General features: G+C 31.5%; 1 protein-coding gene across 1 annotated transcript; it reads left to right on the top strand.

Moving 5' to 3' along the window:
• Nucleotides 1-325: 325 nt before the first annotated feature.
• Nucleotides 326-24,519, top strand: LOC148612945 (fatty acid-binding protein homolog 9-like). The gene is made up of 4 exons (XM_088594878.1): nucleotides 326-565; nucleotides 19,611-19,789; nucleotides 20,440-20,547; nucleotides 22,994-24,519. The coding sequence occupies exons 1-4, from the start codon at nucleotides 487-489 to the stop codon at nucleotides 23,042-23,044; spliced, it is 417 nt and encodes a 138-aa protein (XP_088451004.1). The 5' UTR covers nucleotides 326-486; the 3' UTR covers nucleotides 23,045-24,519.
• Nucleotides 24,520-24,993: the final 474 nt, after the last annotated feature.

Below are 24,993 nucleotides of genomic sequence, written 5' to 3'. Positions count from 1 at the left end.
CAATAAGTCATCGCAGTTGTAACAGGAAAATGCATCAAATGTTATCATAAATATTTTCTGTCTGCTGTTGTATACACAAAAACAATAATTATGTGATGTCTAAACATTCTATGCTTCCAGACTTTGACTGAAATTAATTGAAATGAAACGAGCATGCCTCATCGATACCGCGTAATATTGGAAGCGTAATAAAAAATCGACAAAAAATGAAATAAATTTTTACGACAGTGAAGGCGCACTGGACGACCCTCATTGCAGACATCGTGGGTTTGTCTATTCTAAATCGTTGTGCTATATATAAAGCGTGCCATAGCGGATTACTATTGTAACAAAATTAACCAACACGTGCTTTGCGGTTAAATAAATTGAATAAGATATTCTTTCAAGAACTGATCATAATTCTATATTAATATTTCAACTGTGTTTGTTCAGGACTACTTGAGAGATTTTTTTATATTAGGGACACTAATATCTTACCATTCCAGTATGAGTGGAGTAGAAGCATTTTTAGGAAGCTGGCAGGAGCAATCCAAAGAAGGCTTTGACGAAATGGCAACAAAACTAGGTAAGAAACTGCTTCCAATATCTTTACAATTTATAATTATACTTAGTTTTAGTAGTCTATAGTTTTTCAGGCTATACATTGTAGCTATTATGGTTATAGTGTTCCCCATATTACCCTTTTCAACACAATACCATTTTCCTATTAGTTTTTACCAACTTGCCGTATTTTTGTTTTTTTTGCAAGAGTTTTAGACAAAATACCAACTACTGTGATAGATATTTGTACAAGTATTCTAGTGCTGAAACTAACAATTAACAATTAAGTATGTCGAAATTTCGTCGAAAGCATTTGCCGTAATGCACTGGTATTATGTTGTTAGCCTTGAATGATGTTCATATACAATTAGATTAGCAAAAGTAAGAAATACAAGATTTGCCAATCTATACATATCCTACCAAGTCTTTATTCATGTTGCTAATTCAATTTGACATTTCTCCATATTAAACAAATCGGAATACCTAAATGCAATTTTTATTTGCACCATTTAGCTTAGTGCGGCGAAAAATTGATTCAGTATTAAATCTTTCCCTACTGGTTCAAATCATCTATGTATCCACCCTTTTCCCGTATATAAGCAGTAAAAACATCTACGCCACGTATGCTTCAGAAATTAATTTAAATATATTTTCGGTTGTTTTCTAGATGTAATGAATATATTTCAGGCAAAAAAAGACCAAATTGATAAAAATGATGTGTCACTTATTGCCTGAATTTTACACAGAATGGTACTTAAGTAACGTCAATTAAGATATTTGTTGATCTTCTTTTGTTTCTTCTTTGTTTTGTATTATATGACTCTTAATGTTCATTAAAGTTTTTGTGATGTGTTATTTTTTTCTATAAAGTATACATTTTTTGTAACCCAAGTTTGCATCATTAATACAATTTAATAGAATTCCAAGCTTAGGACACCTTAAATCAAAGAAGTGAAACGAGTCCCTTTGGCAACTCATCACAAATGAAATTTTATGATTGACTATACTGATTAATCGAGCATTCGATATAGAAAATCAATAATTACATTCATCACTTTCTGTGTGTGAGTTCTTTTTTTTCTCGCTTGTTATCAACGTCTTACCTCAGATCTGTTTATTAACCAACCAATACATGTTTGTAAAGTCTGAAATTAATGGAACATTGAGTATGCTGTCATTGACATCAACGTTATCACATTTTAATGTACTTAGAAGTATTATAATAACGTCAAGCTTAATTGAGGATGATTCTGATTTATTTAATTTGAATTCCTTGGTATGCTTGCGACGCGCAAAATACGATACACACTCAAAGCATATATTACTTATATATCATTCTTTACAGAAAAAGGATGTTCCCTTGTTGCATAATTCCTTCATCACAATTTTTGCATAGCATAATCTCTTCGGCTTCAGGCGCGAAAGTGTGTCTTATCATCTTAAAAATAACAGAAAGATAAAAGCGCATATAGCTTCGGGAGATTCTCTTCATTGCATTATGAATCGTTTAAAACATATTTAAGATAACGCAGAGTGAGAAGAAGGAAGCGTGATAGCATTATACCTTTTAATTTAAGGACCAGTCTCAATATTATATTTGCAACTAATATACTGTTCAATCTATAACTATCTCTTGAGAGAAAAAAATATCTGGTTGCCCTCGTTTGGTTAATTCAGTATTATGGGTTTAGAAATGCATTTTCTATGATATTGTAATTAAAACTTCGGCTTTGAATAGTATAGTTGCACATCCGTGCGATACTTATGTACGGGCATTGGCGGCTTACGTATTACTAAAATGAGGATTGGCCTTTTGTTATTTCAATTGCTTTTTTTTCAATCCTGTTTTGAGTCCCTGTTCTGTGAAAAATGTGCGATGAATTATCCGTTTATGACTTGGTAGTGTTAAAACTATACTTCGTAATTTGCTCAATCATGCACTTGTCAATGTTGTTCATATGCAACCTGTTGACTTCCCAACCACTTTGCGCTCTATAAGATATATCAGCAAATAAAAAATAGCCCCTTTCTCAATGTGATCCGAGACTGATATCGAATAAAGTATTAGTACATCATGGACTTGTGTACTTTTGAACCAGGGACATGTCAAAGACATTTGATACCGCCCCTTTTAAGGTATAAGTGAGATTCGATTTGATTAACTATTCCTACAATGACTTTTGTTACAATTCAGTATTAGTTATGTGTCACAAATGTTTGAAATAGGATTATAATGATAAAATAACCATTGGAAGGAAGTACTAAATGTAAAATTAACTATGCATACTTCTACATGAATAATGGATGTTTAAAATCCGATTTAGCTTTGGTATTTAGATACCGAAACAGATGGTCATATATACAGTATTTTTTATTCTTGATTGACCCATTTACAGAACAAAGATTGAATGAATAAACCATATGGGATACTTGTCAACAATTTAGTGTTATCTTTTTTCTCTAACAGTTACAGCATGGCCTCGAGTATGTACATTAATAGTGTAAAACGATTGCCATTTTAGATCGGTCATTAACCTTGTTATCGTTTGGTATTTAACGTAGTAGAACAGAAACCTTTTCATATTCGTTTTAGGGAAACCTTTCTAACCGGACCTTCAGAAATATGAAAACATGTCTTAACAAGACACTTTTCTATTTTGTAACTGAAAATAAATTGCATAGAAAGCATTGCAAGTCTTTGAAAAAGGTAGATAACTCTTTCATTTTGTGCCAAATTTGGTTGCTTTCTTAGGGAACTGTAAAATCATTTTCTGAACCATCCATTGTCGATTTGAAAAAAATGTACTGTTTGATATTTATATGTAGTACTAGCAATTTATGTATCTATTAACAGTAATCAATGATCTTGTACAATTATATTTTGTAAACCAAATTTAGACACTAAGAAGGATACAATGTTTTATGTAAGAGTGATTCAAGGCGACCTTGCCTTTTTAAGGTTCCTTTAAATGGAATAACTCTTTTTGACAAAAGAAGAAGACAAAAGTGACAAGATTTGCTGGCCCGTATTCCCTGTTATAGGGAACAATGTGAAAAGAATTCGAGCAAATGTTGAATTTTCGTACACCATATTGATATTGCCCTTTATTTGCCATGTCTGACGATTAGATACAAATATGTCTTAACTTTATGTTTTAAATCTACATCAAAATATTGTATTTGGAAAGATTTGAAATATGGAAAAACAAATCGGCCTCAAATATCCACGCCGCCGTCTCAAATTATGTGAGTTTTAGATAAGAAAAGGTGTTTATAGTAAAGAATTATATCAACACAACATTAGTGAATAGATAAAATAAAACGTAAATCAATACAAGTAAGAAAAAGAGAATGTTATTTTATTTCCTTCCTGTTATATGCTGATTGTGTCTTTTAGGTTCGGTCTTATCCTGTTGTTTAGATTTACATACATTTGGTCTGGATTTGAATATTATGATTTTTTTCTCATAACGGGTATAACATGTTTACATTAGTGTAAGCGCCAAAAGTCCTAATCAAATATTGATTTTTAGCAATTCGTTTACAAATCTATTTCTGGTTATTGTAAATTTGATAAGAAAGTTGAATGCTAGATATTGCCAGCAGAGGACAAGCATATAATACTAAAATGAAACAGACAACGATATGTTTTTCTGCACATTAGTGCTATTCTCGGACTAAGCCGATATCACAAAATTGTGATGACAAGTATAATATCAAAAGATGCTCTGCAGGAACAAACTTTAAACTTTTTTAAAAAAAATGTAATCATCCGACAAGCAGCTTCTTTTGGATAGAAGTAAAAATAATTGTTTTTTTTTATGAATTGACAACTCGTGTTCGTGAAACTCGCCATCAAATCCACTTCGTCTAGAATTGAAATGAATTATTGTTCAGAGCTCTCCTTAATACGATACCAATAGATTGAAATGATGGATAATTATAAGATACCAACTATTCCAAATACAACACAAATCAAAACAATAAATAAACTACTCAAGTAAATGCTGTAATATCAATGTTTCATCAATATATCCGAAACTGTGTTATTTTCCATATTTCTATTTCTATTGGTTTTAATACATATTTAAATGTTGATGCCAATAGTAAACGATGCTTAAATTTATGATGATGATTGAGAAATATTTGAGAGATTGAGAAAAGCATGTGCAAAACTATCCATCTGCACCATGAAAACTGATTTATTCAACGGGTCATAGTTTTCCTTTCTTCGTTTGTCCACCCCGGACTTGACTTTTATGAGCAACTCGGCGGGTGTTTCTAGAAAAGCAGAGAACGCTTACCCTACCGGTGCACCTGGTCCATGCTCCAAGTTTTTAGCGACGTCCGAGTTGCTCATTTGCTTTAGTTATTTTGTATGTATGATTTTAATTACTTCATGTTCTTTGTTGTGTATGTCTGTTTTCCATGTCTGGTCTTTGTCCCTTGATTACATTCTTGTGATTACCGCTATAACCTTGGTTCCCTTGATTACTCTTTTAATGTCAAATAAAATTTTCATTGTATAAATTTTATACGCCTAACATTGCTGTTTTTACCAAAACGAAACAATACTCAAAACAATATTCAATCAAACACCGATAAGTTTTTATTTATGGAAGATTTTCTGTCAGAGATATTGTACAAAATTAAACATTCAAAATAATGTTATATGAAAAACTCCGTGCCTCATATAAGTAGGTTTTCTGTGTAAGCTAATTAATTGCCCATTAATTATTGAATTAACAAGGGTAATAATTATAGGTTAACATTACATTGACATTGTATTACAAATCAAATGGGATGGCTTTAATTATATAACGATGAAAAACTTAACCACAAGATAGCGAACAGCATGAAACAACCAATTTTACTCATAACTTAGAGACAAAAACATAGAGCATCATTTAACATTATTAAGTTCCACATAACTCTTGGTTATAATGTTTTGGATGCGAATGCATTGATAGAAGTTTAGTACAAGCTGGATGTTTCAATGACAAAGAGTGCAGCTGAAATATTCTGAATGGTGACTTCAATATCGATGATTGAGATCTCTTGTGTATTGTGAAGTTATAAGTACCAGCCACATCCGATTCCCCTTTTGACCATTTAGATTTCCATGTGTAATTTTTGTAAATTCGTTTGTACTGTAGAAAGACATTGACTGATCATCTATAAGCGGCTGCATACTACTCCTCATGGTAACGTAAAACATTTCATTGTTAATTACTGCTGACATGTCTCGGCGGCTTTTAATCATGTTTTAAATTTTTTCAGCCGGTATTAAACAATTCAACAGCATTAGTTTGAATCAATCAGTCTAGCATTCTTTAACCGGTTCTTAACTTCTTTTGTTAATCCATGTTATATCTAGTCAGCGCACTATTATTGCCTATATAATTCGCCTCAACAATTTACGAATCATTATGAAATAGTGTTATTAAAAACTCAATCAGAAATTATTATTTTTTTCTTGTTGAGTCAAGTATCTATTGATAAAAACGCAGAGACAAAATAAAACAAAACAAAAGACAAACAAGCAACAAAAACGAAATGCTACTTAGATACTTCAATCACGTACGATTTAGGAACCTAGAATAGTTTCCCGTAATCCAATCTCCCAACATTATACGAATAATAGGGTATGTAAGTCTCGTCATGGGACCCCGTGATTTCACGAGAATGAGTTCTAGTCTACTATTCAAAAGCATGGAGATTTGTCATTTAGAGAGCGTTGAGTTCAGTGTTAAAGGCAAGATCTCTTTTTTGTGTAAAAATACTGATAAAAATTACAAATTTCTATTTCTACATGATATAGGTATTAAGAAAAAAAATGAAATAGAAGATTTTGCATTATTATACAGCGTTTTGAGTACCCGGAAGTATAAAATGAAATGCAAATCGCTCTCCGGTCTTCAATATGTTCTACGCTGGAAATTCCGGTTAAGAAAATGAAACTAGAACGAGACCTCCATACCCTATTGTCATTTTTAAAGGGATGACTAAATGACATTTTTTGTGCATATTTATTGTACTTATTAATTATTCAATGGCAAAATTCTATTTTCATTAACCAAAACATACTTCACGACTGAATAAGCGAAGTGACATTTGATTATCATCTCCATTTACCCTATTTCAGCACTTTAAGCAATTAGTTTTTTTCTACATGAATGCATTAATAGCAACCACTTGCATAACTATTTATTTCACTTACGTAACAATTCAATTGAAACCTTTATATAATATTTCCCCATCAATAATTCCCTATTTGGATTTGATAAAGAAGCACATTTATTTCCGTTCGATCACAGAACCTAAGCTTTCTAATATCTCATTCTTTTCTAATGTCAAAAGTTAGCTTTATATGATAAGACCAAATTTGATCACAAAACAAAATAATTGAACATTTATGCGTCATTCAGCTTCATATTTTGTCATGCTTCCTTATTAGATAAGTGATAGTTACGTATTGACGATATTTAGTTAAGATGAAAATAGACAAAGCTTTCGAAAATTGAATACCAGGTTTGTATGAAAAATATGTATAGAAATCTTTAATTCGTTCTTGAAGTAAGAACGTCTGTGATTCTTAAAGAACGAATAAAAATTTCAAGTATTAAGATTCCAAAATTATATCAGAAATATCTTTTTCTCATCCGTTTAACTCTCACATTCACCTCCGACGTTTCTAATACCCGAAAATATGGACATGCAAGAACAATACAAGTAAGAAATTCCATACTTCATTTCTGAGTTGAAGTACATTTTTGATAATTTCATTCCATTGACCCGTTGTCGCAAGCTCAAATAATTTACGATTCATACAATATTTATATGCTATTGATTAAAACTAAACAAAAACTGTTTAAAAACACAAATAAATTTTAAAATTCAATATGTATACTCGACAAGGTAATAAGCAAAAGAGCAGATATCATAATATTCAAACGGATCATACAAAAATGAGCTATTAAACACAGTGACGATATTCTCTTCCACTCGTTGGTAGCACTTCCGCTATTCATAATATCTAATCTGATCATGATCAACTCCTACTTTTTCATCTCATAGTTACAATGTGAAAACATATATTTTGCAGTATGAAAAAGTTCTACCTTGTACTAGGTTACATACGTATATCTTAGCCGGACGCCCCTAGAGAATGGCAAGTATTCAGGATGTTTGCTCCAGGATATCTACAAAATTTATGGAAGACTTAGAAAAACGACTTATTAACTTATTAACTATGATGTTACATAACTGCAAAAATCATCTTTATGTTTGTTTTTCAAATAATTGTACTGAAACATCTCAATTAGTGATATATTTGACAAACTGCAGATACATATATATTCTTGGCTTCTTTACTTTACCTTAGTGATGCTGATTAAATTCCTATCGTCGATTTAGATCAGTAAAAAATGATTATTAAGTAGGATCCCTTCTTGTTATCCAGATGCTTATTTCGTAAATTAAGGTCTGGAAATTGTTGATATTATTTGTAAGTAACTAGCTCAATTGAATTTGATTCCTGAATACAGATGCTGTGTTGGCAATAACACCGACAACAAGAAATTCTATCATCAAAAGTTAAGTCGGTTTGTTGGTCAAATGGTGAATTATAAAATCTTACAAGTCCAGGAGTATTGAAAATACTTCAAAATGTAAATAGGGGATTGCTGTTTTCATACCTATAATGTACCTCATACAAATGAAAAAAAGACGATCTGTTTGTTTGTTAAAGGGGTGGTGGATGATTTGTAACAGCAATTACATGTATGACAAACAAATACCTACCTTTGTTCCATTCGCCAGTTTGACAAGGTACCGATGAACTTAACTTGGCCAATGGACGTAACTACACACGACCTATCGATCTATTAATCAATAAAAAAATATTTCTGGGTTCAGTAATTACAACTTATTAACACACATTAAACCTTACAATCACATTTGGTATCAACAAATGCAAGTATTCATAATATACTAAACCAACTATAAATCCGTTCTCTGGGAACTTTTCTTGTCTGGTCATAAGCTAAATAATGTTTTTATTTTCAAACAACATTCAAACAAAATTAATATAAGCAAAAATAAATGCACTATAAGTCTATTATTATGTTCCCAAGAATGTACTTCATCACTCTTAACAAAAAGACATTTTAAACAGTTGCAGACAACTTGTTTTGGCTAAATGTCTGAAAAGGCAGGAAAAAAATAGTTAAAATGATGTATAATCAAGGAAGTAATGAATTGATAATCGGTGCATTGCTAATTAGTAAGATGTTAATGCCATTTTGCATTTTATTGAATTGCTTATATCGTTAAACAGGCGATTATATCGCATCGGTGGAAATCGATACATATACGCCCAAATAATTTTCAGCTGTTTTGATGGAGATGTATTGAAATTGTGGATTTAGATTCTATATAAAATGATTATAATAATTAAAGACAGATTACATAAATAATGTTATTACATTCAAACTCGAAAATTGTCAAGACCAGTTGCTCATAATAATTTTCGAGTTTGAATGTAATATGAAAAATTAAATAATGTGTCTTTAATTATAAGAATCATATTATTTGCACGAAGAAGATTCTATTCGAAAGAGGAGTTTAGTTAAATTTGATATGAACTGCAGTCTTTGGCAGATGCATCTAAAAGAGCAATATTTTGTGGTGTCTGACAATTTACATTAAATAAATAAATAATCGTGTCTATGAATCCCGTTTTATAAACATCTCAGATGCGATGTTAAAAGAACTTTAAAATTAAATTGGCTTCGTGCGGAGTTCGAACCCATATCAATCTAAGGACCACCTAGTTTAATGTTTCCGTTGCCAAGTTAGCAAAATCAAGATCATGATGGGATTCTGCCGCGTTAATTTTTTTTCACTGAAGTATTCTTTTGCAAAAGGAAAAGGGACTGTATTAACGAAGTGATAAAGCAATTTTAACCAATGGTTTAACACACTTTTTTCATTAAAATGCCTATGCAAAGGCATTTCCATACTGATCTACTCATGTAATGTTTGAATGATTTACATGATCTTTGGCTGAGGCAAAAAAGTCTAATTTACATGAAAACTCCAGCCTTCTCCGCTTCAAAATCCAATGGTTTTGCGACTTACTTCTTTTTCTTTATTTTTGAAAATAACGTCAGGTATTAGACATTAATTAATTTTGATATTTCAATTTGTAACTGTTACTATTTATGTATGAATGTATCTGTAAGATACAATCGATTTGGATTTGTATTTTTTTTAAACATTACTTAAGAGCAAAATTATAAGAATTATTGCTAGTTTTGCATTGATATCTTCCAACATAGCCTTAGGTCTTTCAGAACACTAATTACCACCCTGTTTTTATCTACATCAGGGAGATTGACAGCCGATAAGCGTAAACGTTACGGCTAGTTTATTTCTCCACCTGATGTGTAAAACAAATCTTTTTAACTATTTTCGGGATTTATCCAGGGACATAACAATATGCAGATTGGGTGTTTATTTAGATGCGCAATGCAGACGTGATTTAGATCATATTTCATAAGTATTACTCAACAGTTCTATTTGAGAACACTTAATAGCAAAGACAGACCTTCTGTAAATTGTTTGTGCTATATTCCAAATTGGTTTTCTTGCAGCAGATATCATTTGCTAATAAACTGCTTAATCTGATTATTCTTGGTAAACTTTACCTTATTTTATGTGTAATCGTTCGAATTGACGAACCTAATAGTACTGGCAGTATATTTATTGATGATTTACGCTCCCTCATAGTATAAAGGTCTCAGTATCGTATTAATTTTTCTATAGACTTCTATAGGGAAGTGCATATTTTTAGGATTTTTTTAAAAAATATGTAAATTGATTCAATAAAAATTTCACTTATGTAGCATTTCTAAGGACATGTGAAAAAATAATTTCCCGCAGAGAAAATAGGGTGACTCCACGAAGATCGGACAGAAAGGGAGTCTTCAACTATAAATAGCTATTTATTCTACTTTCACTTTCGTTTGTAGAGAGGCAAAAAGAAAATGCACTATATTTTTATAGCATCCATGTTTTGACGTACACCCGCTCAGGAATATGCAATGCGATACTGGTACCTATTAAAATATAACTCTGCATACTTTCCCATATATGCAGAACTACCTAAACATACATATATATATATATATATATATATATATATATATATATATATATATATATATATATATATATATATATATATATATATATATATATATATATATGTATCTGTGACCGGCAGTGGGATAAAACTGTAATAAGCATATCGTTTAAAAACTACACCTGATTAGAAAGAAAGTAACTTTACATTGACTTTAAATAAACAAAGCCCAAGATCGTCACGAATTAAAAACGCGTCCTGCTCTGATTCCTGGCCTCTTCCGTATATTGTTTTTTTTTCCTTTTAAGCCAAAACATTTACAGTAATATTTAAGAATGAATCTTTCAATACGGACTCATGAAGTGTATTTCAACTCTTAGTATCAACTTACCCTAACACATCAATTGTCTTATTCATTTGTATGATGCCCTATTAGTTTCCCGGGCGTTGCTTTATTCTATCCACTCTTTTGCACTTTTGGTATTACGTGTTCATTTGCAAAGTCATATAGAGTATAAAATATAATAGTAAAACGATTACTAGAAAAAAAATGTAATTATTGAAACGTTGTTTTTGTTGTTTAAATTGATTAAATTGGGCAGATCTTACGGTGTATAGTATTAGATTGATTGATAATTACAGTAAGATCTCATTAAGAAGTTACAAAATGCGTTTTTAAACATGGCCGTTTTGCTTTTGAATAAGGTAATAACAAAACTACCGAACTGATAAAACCAAGCAGTATAAAAACCTACAAGTTGAAAATCACCGAAATGGTACTGACTTGGTACAGGCACATGTAAATGAAAGGCGGCTAAGACCGGGTTTTATAACGAGCATAACCTCTCGCTTATATTACAGTTTATTTTTTTGTCGGTAAAATCAGCAATCAAAACAGTAGAAGATATGAACAAAATATAAGTGAAAATAAAAAAACAAGTAAATAAAATAAAAACTATGTAAATCCAAAACACGAGTTTCAAAAAGTCTTGAATTTTGTGAGGAAGGTACGTTTAATAAAATTAATTGCGTAGGTAAATATCTTAAGGGGGTAGACCTAGTCTAAAGGACAGAACTCTTGAAATCAATGATATGTTTGTATCATATTTAATTTCACCAAAGCCTCTCAAGCTTTTGTTTGAAGCAGAATAAAATCAATCCAAGTTAATTAGATTCTTACTTAAGATGGATGTAAAATGCTGCATACAAACGTTCCAATGATTTTTAAGAGTTGTGTCCCTTACCCTAGGTCTACATCCTTAATCGGTACATTTCCGTTAATATCACTTATTAGCTAAATGTTCATGTAGGGATTTCATAGATATTGACTTTCAAAGGACCGTAAAGTGTATTGTACTATTTTTAACTTAATTGATCACTGCTACATTGCTCCAGCAGTTGTAATAATCATAGTACTAAGTGTTATATGTCCCACCAGTATGCAGGTTATGTAATTAGAATATTTCCAACACATCAAGTAGACGTTTTAACTAGTTTCCATAATAATCATTAATTCTATCTAGAAAGACATATTTTGTCAATGGCTTTTCGGGAATGCATGTATTTACTATACACTGAATATACTAAAAACATTCATGTCTGTATGATCTTATGTTAATTGAAAATCCTCTTAATATCAATCTATATGAAGTCGAATATTTGCCTTTGTGCGCTTACTATTGTTAAGTTCATGTATATAAGTATTGTTGTAATTAAACGGTTTTTTACCTTCCCAATTTTTTACAGCAGCCATTCAAAAGCAAGGAATTATAATGCAAACGCCAAAGCCGTTAAATGTTAAAATGTCTTGGCTTTCAACTGTGAAATGCATATGTAACTTTATACAGGCTGCAGAAGTTACAAATGACACACACAGAGGAAGATAATATGATATATTTGCAAATTTCGATGTTTCATTTAACATGCAAATACAGCATTATTATGGAACATATTGAATCACCATGGGCATTGCATAACCTGCAACTTTTTCGATATGCAAATAAATTAAGGAACATTAGAAAACCATAAAATACTTTCTTTTTAGCCATGCACAAAAACATTACCAATTATATAGAAACTAGGCATAAGTGTATCTCATTAGCCAAATGAAAATGATATTCCAAATTCTACCGAATTATTAAAGTCCATAAATATATCCAAGATAAATAATCATCACAGTAAGAAATGTTTCGTTAACATCGGTGTTTGTTTTTATTGACAGTATAAAGATTTCTGCAAAAACATGATATAATAGACATTTGATTTGCATACCACTCGTCGAATAATCGGAATGGTCTTTAAAATGAATAATATTAAAATAAACGATGAAAGAATTATTTGCGTACAGGTTAACCTAAGATTTAGGCTAATAAAGAAAAGAAGTAATAGGTCAAATAATTTTGTTCAACTTTCAACGTCCTCTTTAAGGCTGTCACATTTACGAAAAACTTGCCACAAGGAGTTTCTCCACGGTTAGAATAAATAAAGCAAACTAGTTCAGTTGAAGTCTAATTAGATAATTCCCGCCTGTTCGGCTCACTACAGATGACTGTATTACCAGTGAAATTGTTTCCACTTTAAAGCAGTCTTCTTTGCCCTAAATTAATTAAATTGATATATCAATCAAATGTATTTTTACCATTAATGGATCTATGACAGTCTGCATGATTCTTAGTAGAAGGTTAACATTGTTGATCACTGGCTTGCCTCAGCTTAAGTATTTTTTACATTTCACCATGTTACAAAAAAGTTGCATTTGTAGTTGAATTTGTGTATAAAGATGTATTTAAAAATTATTACCTTGATTGAATATTCCTGTAAATGATTGACATTTTTCTTAATAAAAAAAGTAACAAATCAATGAAGTAACCGTTCAGCACCTGCGTATGTAGTTTTCATATCACAACTCATGTTATTTTCATATCACAACTCATACGTCATTTTCATATCACAACTCATACGTTATGCCAGAGCTTGCCGTAACTACACAGACTTTTTGTATCGCACTAGACGTCTTTATATTAGGCTTCTGGAATCAGGATTACATTGCTACAAGATTGACGTCATCACTACAGAAGTTTAATGGTCGTAATCATAAACTCGTGGATCGTTATGGTGTATCCATTGGCACAATTAAAACTGATTTATTAAACGTGTCATAGGTTTTTTTTTGCCCTCACTTGTCTTTCCTGGAATTGACTCTTTATAAGCAACTCGTCAAGTGTTTCTAGGAAAGAAGAGGACGCCTACCCTAACCCTGTGCATCTGGTCCATGATACCAGTTTTTAGTGGAGTCCAAGTTACTCATTTACTTTGTTTTACTTTGTGTGTATTATTTTGGTTATGTTGTGTCCTTTGTTGTGTATGTCTGTTTTCCACGTTTGGTTTTTATCCCTATATAACATTTTTGTTTATTTCCGCTAGAATCTTGGTTCCCTTGATTACTCGTCCGCCTTATTAACAGCAGCTTTTACGGGGAAAATATTTTATGTTGTATGTCTCTTGATTGATGGACGAATTTGTAGTAATGAATTGTACAATAACACGAGAAAAGGAGTGCAACGCTTTAATATGACCGATGACATTTTTTGTCCTTTTTACCCATATTTTCTTTTCTTTATCATGGTAGTAGTGGTGGTGGTGGGTGTGGGGGTATGTCGATAAACTACACCATTAAACAATGTAAAAGTGAATATATACTGTGAATGAAAAATTGTAACTCTTTGCCATTCAATTTTAAAGTTAATTCACGCTACAGCTAATCATTTTTGTCCAAATTGTCATTCAAATTTTGATTAAACTCAAGCTATTGTATTAAATTTTCATATTCATAATAATAAATTATAAATAGAGAGCATATATATTAAATAAAAGAGCTTTCTCAGAAGTTGACAGGATTTTATTGCATCTGCAGTAGTAGAATCAATATATAGGAAAGTCTAAATAAAAAAAAATAACTGTATACAAATAGTATGCAAAACTAAAACTAATAAAATACGAAGCCAAATCCATCACTGAGCGGTTCTGATATGAGCAATACAAGAAATGAAGCCTCGGTTAACTTTTTTGTATTCAGTCATAATAACATCTTAAATAGCTTTTTCCACAAAGCAGCTCTGCCTTCCTCAGTAACCTGTTGAGTCACTTTTCGACAAATCATTGTGCATTTGTTGAACGTTCTGTTTTTTGCAATTCCAAACTATCATTATTGCATAATGCCTTCTTGGAATGTATGTTGACAATGAGTACATCAATGCTGGGAGATACATTCATTCCTGTGTTGTTTGGTTGTTTTCCAGACTTACGCTTTACTTTATTGATGCATTAAAATAAACTGTTGACTTACAGTCTTGTGGTTTTTAATAATATTCAAAACAATCCTCATTTTTTGTCTTTTAGAATGTTATCCTTGACGATCGTTTTCTCATTTTGTAATTACAGTGGTATACTTATTTTTCATTTTCACCTTTTCACTTTTCCGTACAAAATTCCGTCTTTCTATAGTAAGGTATTATTGAATTAATACTGGCACCCGCTTGTCTTCATTGACTCAGCAAATAAGTGAAACACGAGCTTTGTTATATGTGAAACATGCCGCATACTCAAAACACTTAATTGTGCAATGTTAATGGATGTGAGTTGAATTCGGCTCTTGCGTATACCATTACCTTTATGAGCTTCCATATTTCACTTCCACAGTTACAGCCTGATTCATTCATCATAATTTCATTTCTTAGATGTACGTGTTGGGTTTGTTGTTTGTTTTCACATGTTTTAAACGTACACATCAGAACTTAATGAGTTTTAGAAGGATATTTGTAAAATAAAAAAAATCACTTTTGTAATTCATAACTTTCTTAATGCGAGTACCTCTATGGTAACACCGTTAATGGATATTGAGGAGCGTTGTCAGAGGGTCATTTATAACACTTTAGTGGTTAAGGATTCTAGTAAACTTTTAATAGAACATCAAGCAAGTCTATTTCGTTTTTACAGGCTGATGTATTTACATTCTATTTGTAAGTGTTGCAGTTTTACATGAAGTACAGTGTTGACTTTTTCATTTTTAACCGAGTCCTCAATGACAAAAAACACCAATAATGAAAGCTTCGCAGTAACTTACTTTAATACTTTAAGGTAGCAGTTTTTATTTTTTTTTAAATGTGCACATAATAAATGTAATGTAAATGAACACGCATAACATGAGTACACTAAATATAAAACATCTTCTCATAATTGTTTTAAAGAACATCCACTGTGCAGATTTTGAACAATAAAGACTAAAAGGTTGATATTCTGTTAGAAATCTGAATCATAGGCCACGGTGAACCATATCTGGTATTTTAGAGTCATTATAACAAAACATTTTAATAGACAACTCAATTTTAACTCAAATTGAATTAAAACGGATTAACATATAAGATCTAACAAGAAGAAATTGTATCATATTCATTTTATGGATTAGTAACTGGGTTTTATTTTACTAAAATAACAAAAGGGACCATTTTCAGCTATTTGCTTACATAAAAACCTCTATTTTTCTCATAACCTATGATTCAATTTTCATACCAAAATTGTATTATATGGACCATTCATATACAGAACTATTAACAAACTCTTTGAAAAATTCACTATGAAGATTTTTAATGTTGAAATAATCTTGAAGTAAAGCATTGAAAATATTCTTTATTAGTCACATTATCAGCTAAAATGTTCGTGTACAGAGTTAGCTGGTATCAAAGTATGATGACTTTTATTGAAAAAGAAGCATTGCTTAAACACAGCATGATGAACAATTATGTCTTTCAAAAATTCATCTATACATATTAAGACAAATTTGTATGATGAACACAGTTAAATGCTAGATGAAGTCATATGCTGAACACAGCTATAAAATGAAAGAAAAAAGAAAGCTTGAAATCTAATACAAAACTATAAAAACATATCTTTTTCCCAAATCGAAAATGTTGAAGATTTATAAAACTAGTGAGGTTATTGGTAATACCTACTATCTCTTTCATATTAATAATGACAGAGAATATTTCATTTTCATTTTTAATATTTAACTTTTGGAATTTTGGTATGCAAAGGAACGAGTAATCAAGGAAAACAAGATTCTAGCAGAAATCAAACGAGTGTGATCGAGGCACAAAGACCAGACATGGAAAACAGATAGACACAACAAAAAAAAAACGTAAAATAAGTGAATGAGCAACTCGGACTCATGTTATGCATGTTCAAGAGTAACCAAGGGAACCAAGGTTATAGCGGTAATCAAAAGAATGTAATCCAGGAACAAAGACCCGACATGGAAAACAGACATACACAACAAAGAACATAAAGTAACTAAAATCATACATACAAAGTAACAAAAGTAAATGAACAACTCGGACTAAAAACTGGGAGCATGGACCAGGTGCACCGGTAGGGTAAGCGTCCTCTGCTTTTCTAGAAACACCCGCCGAGTTGCTTATAAAAGTCAAATCCGCGGTGGACAAACGAAGAAAAGAAAACTATGACCCGTTGAATAAATCAGTGTTCATGGTGCTGATGGATACACCATAACGAGTTCATGATGACGACCATAAAACCTCTGTAGTGATGACTTCAATCTTGTAGCAACATAACCCTGTTCCAGAAGTCTATTTGTAAGAGTTCTAGTGCGATACAAAAAGTCCGCGTAGTTTCGGCAAGCTCTGGTATAACGTTGGGTTGTGATATGAACACTCCATACGCAGGTGCTGAAGGGATGTTGCCACAAATGAAAGGAAAGTTGACAATTCTGAATGAAAAGTCATCATATTTGGTCTAAAGTTTTCCTTTACCATCGATTTCTAAGTGTAGGTTAAGATATGAGCCTGACTTCACAGTCTCTGTAGTAAAAGTTTAGAGAACAATTTGTGTTTAACAAGGGTAGTTTTCATGTATTCGTATATTCGTAACTGTTATCAAAAAATCGTGTTTGTGACAGTTAACAGAACAGCAATGCATAATTATGTTATTTGACTCATTCACATGGAGCTTTTGCTATGAATAATACAAGAAATCACATTATATTCATGTAAATTTCACGTAAAACCCAATCCAAATGAATTTTACGTGTACAACATTTGTTGAAAAATTATTAAAACATAAAAACTGAAAACTCCTTTCGCAGGCCCTCATTGTAAAAAAGATTTTGTCTTGTTTATTACATGAGTACAAATGTTGAATTTTTCTGATTATTCTATAACAACGTTAAGAACATCTGCCACGCTCGTGATATACTATTTGCAGTTGCTCTTGTTTGTTAGAACATTGGCGCGGTATTTGTTTGATTATTTGAAAGAACCATAAAATCATGTCTTTTAATTAGTAATCTTATGGATTACATCCTTATCATCTATTGAATATGCTTCTTCCCATTAATGTTGGAATGTAATTAATCATTCCTGTTTCCATTGCATTAATCAAACATGCTTACTTCATTCAGACGATTTCGTTGAGTTAATTAAGAGTGAACTCGTTTATTTTTCTCTGTTTAAAGCGACTTGAAATGAAAAGCATGAGAGACTGGCGATGGAGTTTATTTTCATTAGTATTTTGCACTTTAACATTCAAATTTTTTTTTAAAAAATCCAAGCATGTCTTTACATGCATAACAAGTGTTCTGAAATCAAGTAAAACATTCTTATTTTACACTTCTCTAGCCAAAAGTTAAAGTTTTTTTCAAAGTATGAACTAAATGATTAGATAAGATGTTGCACTGAAAAAGCCAAAAACAAACTTCATGAACAAAACAACGGCGGAAGAATCAAAGTGACGAACAAAAAATAAAGAAACAAAACAAAAAACAAAACACAAAAAACAAAAAAAACCAAAAACAAATCAAAAACAAAAACAAATAGAAAAGAACAACTTTTACCCGTACAACAAGATAGGATTAAAATTAAATTCGAAAACATGCTAAAAACTTGGAACTATCTTGCAAAACATTCCACGTGTTCTCTTTGAAGTCTGAGTATCTATGCCATATATCTATAGAACACTCTATCTCAAAGATTTGAACGGATTGACTGTGTTATATATGTTATCATTACTCACTGACAATACTTTCATCCAACACCTCTATAATTGGTTAGATGTTCCACTGACCAACATATCATATTGTTATAAAGCGGTTTGTGAACTGTATTAACATTCTAGTAAGATTGTGTGACATGCACATGGTGTTGCTCACCCGAGTTAACAGTTTGGTTTTGAAGAAATAGAGCGATGGCCTAGAACAATATAACTCATAAAATAACGATCCATGCTTCACATCATTTGTAACAGTGAATCATAAAAGTAAAAATTATTTTAAGTTTAAATTGCTGACTTAAACTCTATGTGTCCCCCAAAACAATCCATGTGCACATTATATATAAGATTATGGATGGCTTAAAGAGATAGGTTTAAACTATACCAAAAGGAAATGTTTAACCGAGAACAACAATAAAATAAATAACCATGTCATGTTTAGTACTAGCGTCGAGAAAGTTTTCTAAGTGTGTTACAATACGTAATTCTACCGATGCACCTGATCCATGCTCCCAGTTTTTAGTGGAGTCCGAGTAGCTCGTTTGCGTTTATTAATTTGTATGTATGATATTAGTTACTTTGTGTTCTTTGTTGGGTATGTTTGTTTTCCATGTCTTATCTTTGTCCCTGGATTACATTCTTTTGATTACCGCTATAACCTTGGTTACCTTGATTACTCTTTAACTCAAAATCATTTCAGTTGTGCGCTGGTCCCATCGATATGCACTTTATTGATACTTATATTTCCGATATTTGGTAGAGATAAAAATACCAGAGTTGTGGTTATGTGTAAATGTTTTGAAAACATTGGTACGTTAATGATAGTTTAATTCAGTTTTTTTATGCTCTTTTTTTATAACCGAAGGTTTACCGGCAGATAAGGTAGAGCTTTATAAGGCTGCAAGGACAGCAATTACGTACGGAAAAGATGGCGATGGATGGGTAATCAATGTAGGTCTTGTTGGAATGCCCGGTGGACGGGAATTCAAGTTCAACCTTGGTCAACCGTATGATTCCGCAGATATTGATGGTTCCCCTATGAAGGTATTAACTATCGTTTAAATTTAAAGATTTAAAGCAAATTATTAGGGATCGAATTAGCATTTGAGTGTTTATTTCACGTAGTTTTTATATCTTTGCTTTTGATACGATTATTCTAAAAGGGATATCATTTATATAATAGGGTAATTATATGGTCAAATGTAAATGTACAAAGCAGATCGTTTTTGAAATTTATATGACCCCTATTAAACAAAAAATAGCAATGTTTCAAATAACAGGATTTACCCGAAGTAGACGTTTACATTGATATTTATAAAATAGTGAAATTTATTTATCCAATTGAGAAATATTGAATGACTGACACCATTGCTGTCGATTTTAATACGACAAAAAACAAAAACATTTGACCTCGAATGGGCTTTTCTAAAATGTTTTGGGTATTTATGATATAACATCTGTAAATTAGAATTGACATTAGGACAGCCTTGACAACCAACATTTTAAACAAAATAACTTTGACCCTTAGTACTACTACAATTCCCCAAATACTTTAAAATGTTGTGTATTTAAAACCTGCGTCAAACAGATCACGATGCACAACACTTTGAAATACGTGCATGCTGAAAAATTAGCCATTTTCTTAATTATCTCTTTCATAAATGATATACTTCAACTGTTATATTTTATTGTAGAGTTTAGTTAACGCAGAAAATGGTAAATTAGTAGAACAACATACAAACCAAGCATTAGGAGCTGATATGAACATAGAAAGATGGATAGAGAATGGGGAGATGGTAGTTGTAAGTAATTTGATTTGTTTGTTAGTTGAATACATTTCAACTTAAATTTGAGAGCTCTTTGTCGGTTATTCATTTGTTGACAAAAAACAAACAAGTTTCAAGAGAGAGTAACCTGCACGATTGCGAGATAGTGACATCGTTCCCTCTACCGACCTCTTCTATCTACCCATGTTATATTGTGAATTCTAATTCGCAGCATACTTTTTAGAATAGAGGACACGCATTTGGTAATGTCTTTGTATTATATTGTTCATCAGTTACGGTTGTGTTTGCTGCTTTTCTTTTAGGCGACTAAGTAGTGCTCAGAAACCTAGCCTGGGGCTTGGCGCTCTGCCCACAGAGCAACTGGGATGTGTGCCCCAGGTGGTGGAATGGGGTAACCCTGGCGTGTTACAATGCTGGAGTTGTCATGCTATAATACAAAAACCTGACCGCAAACCATAGTGGTGCACCGTGTTGGGAAAAATGCGACGTTCCTCGCACGTTAAGGAACCCTACTGTGGTATTCTCCCGGAGTAGGAACCATAGGGCTCCGCCACAGGAGGCTACATTGCCCGACCCTACCCACCTCCCCCTATTTCCAGTGGCAATCAACATTTGTCGACCCCATTATCCTATGTCCCATCCCATTTTTCATTTCATCATCATTTCATGTTCATTTTATCATCAATTTCATGTTCATTGTCTGAATATAGCTGAAATATTGCTGCTCGGACGTTAAACCCAAAGAAACAAACAAACAAGCTTTTCTTTTATAAATATGGAAATGTTTGTCCTAACCCAGGAATAAGTACCGAGCGCAAAAACAAACAGTCACATATTTCGTCGATTTGAAAACACAACCATGTAAGAAAATTAATTTTCAAATACATCAAATATTGGCAAAACTTGGGTTAAAATTTCAGCAATATTGTCTTATGATAAAGTTTTAGTTATCTTTCTTCGAATAAAATAAATGAGATGATGGTTAATATGCTCATATTGCAGGGAACGAAAGATAACCTTCGTTAAATTAACAAGGACATACACAGTAAAACATTGTAAAAAAGAGTTTCAAATGCAGCAGCTGGTTGTTTTATCTCTTATTAATAAAAAGATGAATTATATTCTAAATGGTTTTTTTTTAAAGAGATAGCAACCATTATCATACAGAGAACGTTTGTAATGTGACTATAATATTGTAGAAATTAATATTGATTGTTTCCAACAGTTAACTGCCAAATCAATGTCATAATGAGAATCGATTATGCAAAGTAAAAATGTTATATGATTAAAATCATCCCAACAAAAAAACCCGATTTTCACAAATACATTTTGCTTTCTATTTTTGCCCATTTATAATTCATTTCTGTATGACTTTGTTTTTTTCTTAAATAAAATGTCTTCTGATGCTTTTCGATATTTATGGATCCTTTAGTTGCATTTATCTATAATATGTTTTTTAAGTGTGCATAAAATATTGTCCAGTTCCAAATATTCAGGTCTTTTTGCCTATTCTTGAGTTATTTTCAAATCTAGACTATAGAAAGTACTATCTTAACGAAAGTTATCGACGCGGTACAATTTTGTTCTTTCTACTTTAAATTTTCTGCATTTCATTCAGAAAATACCACATGGCACGCAATGTCGATACAGTTTTTTTCGAATGCCACTATGCTATCAGTTTTTGGGCAATCTGGAAACAGAATTACGATCAGGGGACTTGCGTTTCAATGGAAGAGCGTCTTTAAGGTCAAAGGGTAAAACACGAAATATACCGACTGCCTCGGAAAAATACAAATATGATTGTTCAAAATCATTTATCAATCGAAAAAAAAACAAAGATGTGAAGCAAAATTCATTCAATCCACACTAGTACAATTTAAAGTAAAATTTGAGTTTAACAATTTGGATGACCTTATGCTCGGCTTAACTGTTACATTGTAACCTGAGTAATGATATAGCAATTGGCGTATCCGTCCGTCCGTCCGTCTACCCATTGATACGTCTTCAATACTTATGTCCGTAGTTCATTACGCAAAGAGGTATCCTAATCCGTTGGTCTTCCTTCACAACTACATCAAAGTATATGAATCTTTCTTGTATTTACTTTAAATATTCTGATTGTGAATTTGCTATATTTTAGAGTTGATCAAAATATTGTTTTAGGAGTTTTCCATAGATGGACTTGCTTTTTTATGAATATAGGATTACATCATTTATTCCAAACTCAACCTGCAATATAGAATATGATTTAATATTCCCTTCAAAGAATCATGATTAAAAGGTCCCATTGTGCACCATACCTTAAAGTAAGTGATTTAAATCATTTTACATCCTGTCTGATAATTTGTCAACATTTTTATCATTTGGGGTTTTAGGGAGCAGAGCGGTGGTATTCTTTCATAGTTTATAATATCAGGGTAATTATACGAGATCAACATGAAGACTTTCTTTTTTTTTTCAGAAAACGTCATGTGCTGGATTATCCATGATGTCAAGATATGCCAAAGTTTGATCATGATAGTTATTGATTTATATGCAGCCATTTGAACACGTACATTGCCTTTATGTGACACAACATTCATAGTAAATACTTGCCTCTTCACATATCGACTGATGGTATTAAGGGGACATGTGGATGAAGAAAATTGTGATTTCTGTGTCTATGTCTTAAATCGTTCACACTTTTAATAAGGACATACATAAAATACAGTATACTTAATTAGGTATCGAGTTTAACGAAATAATTATCGCATACTGTACCGTGTTCGTTAACGAGAGGACTCTCACTTTATGTAGGAAATTCCATGGGTTTGAGTGACTATCTCAATTGTGTGGTTAAAGAGGTCTGAACATGTTTTTGATAAACTGTGTACTTTAACTGCATAAAAGAAACAACAACCAATGACAGCCATTTGGTATTGTACAGTATTTTTCTAATAATACATTTATTTTGCTTTCTTTATAATTTAAAACAGAATTATAGACAATATGAGAAGAAAAACTACAAAACTGTTCTACAAAACACAAATCCTAAAGCTATTGTTGAGGAAGTGATATTTTAGATGTTAAATGCCTTTAATTTTGACATATAAGGTTAAAAACTCTTCCTCATTATACACATTTCAAAATAGGAAGTTAATATATTCTTAATACTAAAAATAAATTAGTTAAATCCAAGTCAAATAATTGAATATTCCTTCCCATCACTTACAACAGATAGATAAAAATATATATACCGATACATAAAACTTCAGTGGCCAATGTTTAACAGAAAAAAAGCAAAGTTTGTGCCTTTAATTGTCGTTTAAAAGTTTTATTTTATCATTAATCATCTAAATGTGCTTATTTGTGCATTTCTATGTCTCAATTTCATTACATGTTGTATAGCTTAACAGATTAAAGTTTCTCTGTAGCATAAGTTTTACATAATAAATATTATAATTGTTATTAGGGGCTACTTCAAATGAAATGATCTGTCTACAATCCTTATACACAGACAATTTGAGCTTATATATCTTGACTTATTAAACGTTTCTTATCACTATCACAATTCGTGTTCTAAATAATGTTTTGTTTAATATTATGGGCATGTCTTAGGAAAGATGATGTAGGTACATAATTGTCATGACAACCCACTATCTATTTTATGCTTACATCCGGTCTTTCTTCTGTTTGTTTGATAAATGTATCAAAGTTTAACAATTCTAGTGGATAATGGCCAAGGCCAAAGTTTACAAAACACAAAGCACCAAATATAACCTAGAGCTTGTATTCGCTAATTATAACGCGGGTCATTCATGTCCAAGGTCCTTTTATATGCCAAAACTGTTGTATGAAATGCACTACTAATCTTTTTTACATTGACCTTTTTGCAAACGCTGCTTTTAACAATGTAGTGTACGTGGAGGAATATTAGACATCGCGAGTCTGTTTATATGTTGTTATTTAACTTATGAATGATATTTATTAAAGCTTTGATTATGTGTCTTCACTACTTTTAATGGTTATTGGTCGGATATTGAATTAACGCAACACGTGTACAAAAGTAATATATAAAAGGTAATTGAATGCTCAAATATAATATTATAGGAACATAACAACTTTCAAAAGCTGATCAAACAAAATAGATATAAAATAATTGAATAAAAAAAATAGAAATATTGCCTTAAAAATCGACAACTATGTTGTTCTTACTTCAGTATATTCTTTAAACAACACGAATGGAAAAAACGGAGTGGAAAGAAAAGAAGGCAAATTGATTTGTACAGTTAAAATGTAATGAAATGCTAAAATGAAAGCCGAAAAAAACAAACTAAAACAGATACCAAAAAAAAACAAACAAACAAAAACAAAACAAAACAAAACAAAACAAAACAAAGAAAAAGACAAAACACAACAAAAAACAACAAAAGTCAACAACAAAAAAACGAAGGAAGTCAGACATGTGTAACAAATCTCAAA

This window comes from Perna viridis, chromosome 7 (genome assembly GCF_037379345.1).
Source record: "Perna viridis isolate PV_CMFRI_1.1 ecotype Kerala chromosome 7, ASM3737934v1, whole genome shotgun sequence".
Lineage (NCBI taxonomy): Eukaryota > Metazoa > Mollusca > Bivalvia > Mytilida > Mytilidae > Perna > Perna viridis.
Note: the sequence above shows the minus strand (reverse complement) of the source record. Positions and strands in the feature narration are given on the sequence as shown.

Coding starts and splice junctions, on each gene's coding strand:
- LOC148612945 (XM_088594878.1), top strand. CDS start 487: ATGAGTGGAGTAGAAGCATTTTTAGGAAGCTGGCAGGAGCAATCCAAA. Junction 566..19,610: donor CGAAATGGCAACAAAACTAG/GTAAGAAACTGC, acceptor TTATAACCGAAG/GTTTACCGGCAGATAAGGTA. Junction 19,790..20,439: donor TTGATGGTTCCCCTATGAAG/GTATTAACTATC, acceptor ATTTTATTGTAG/AGTTTAGTTAACGCAGAAAA.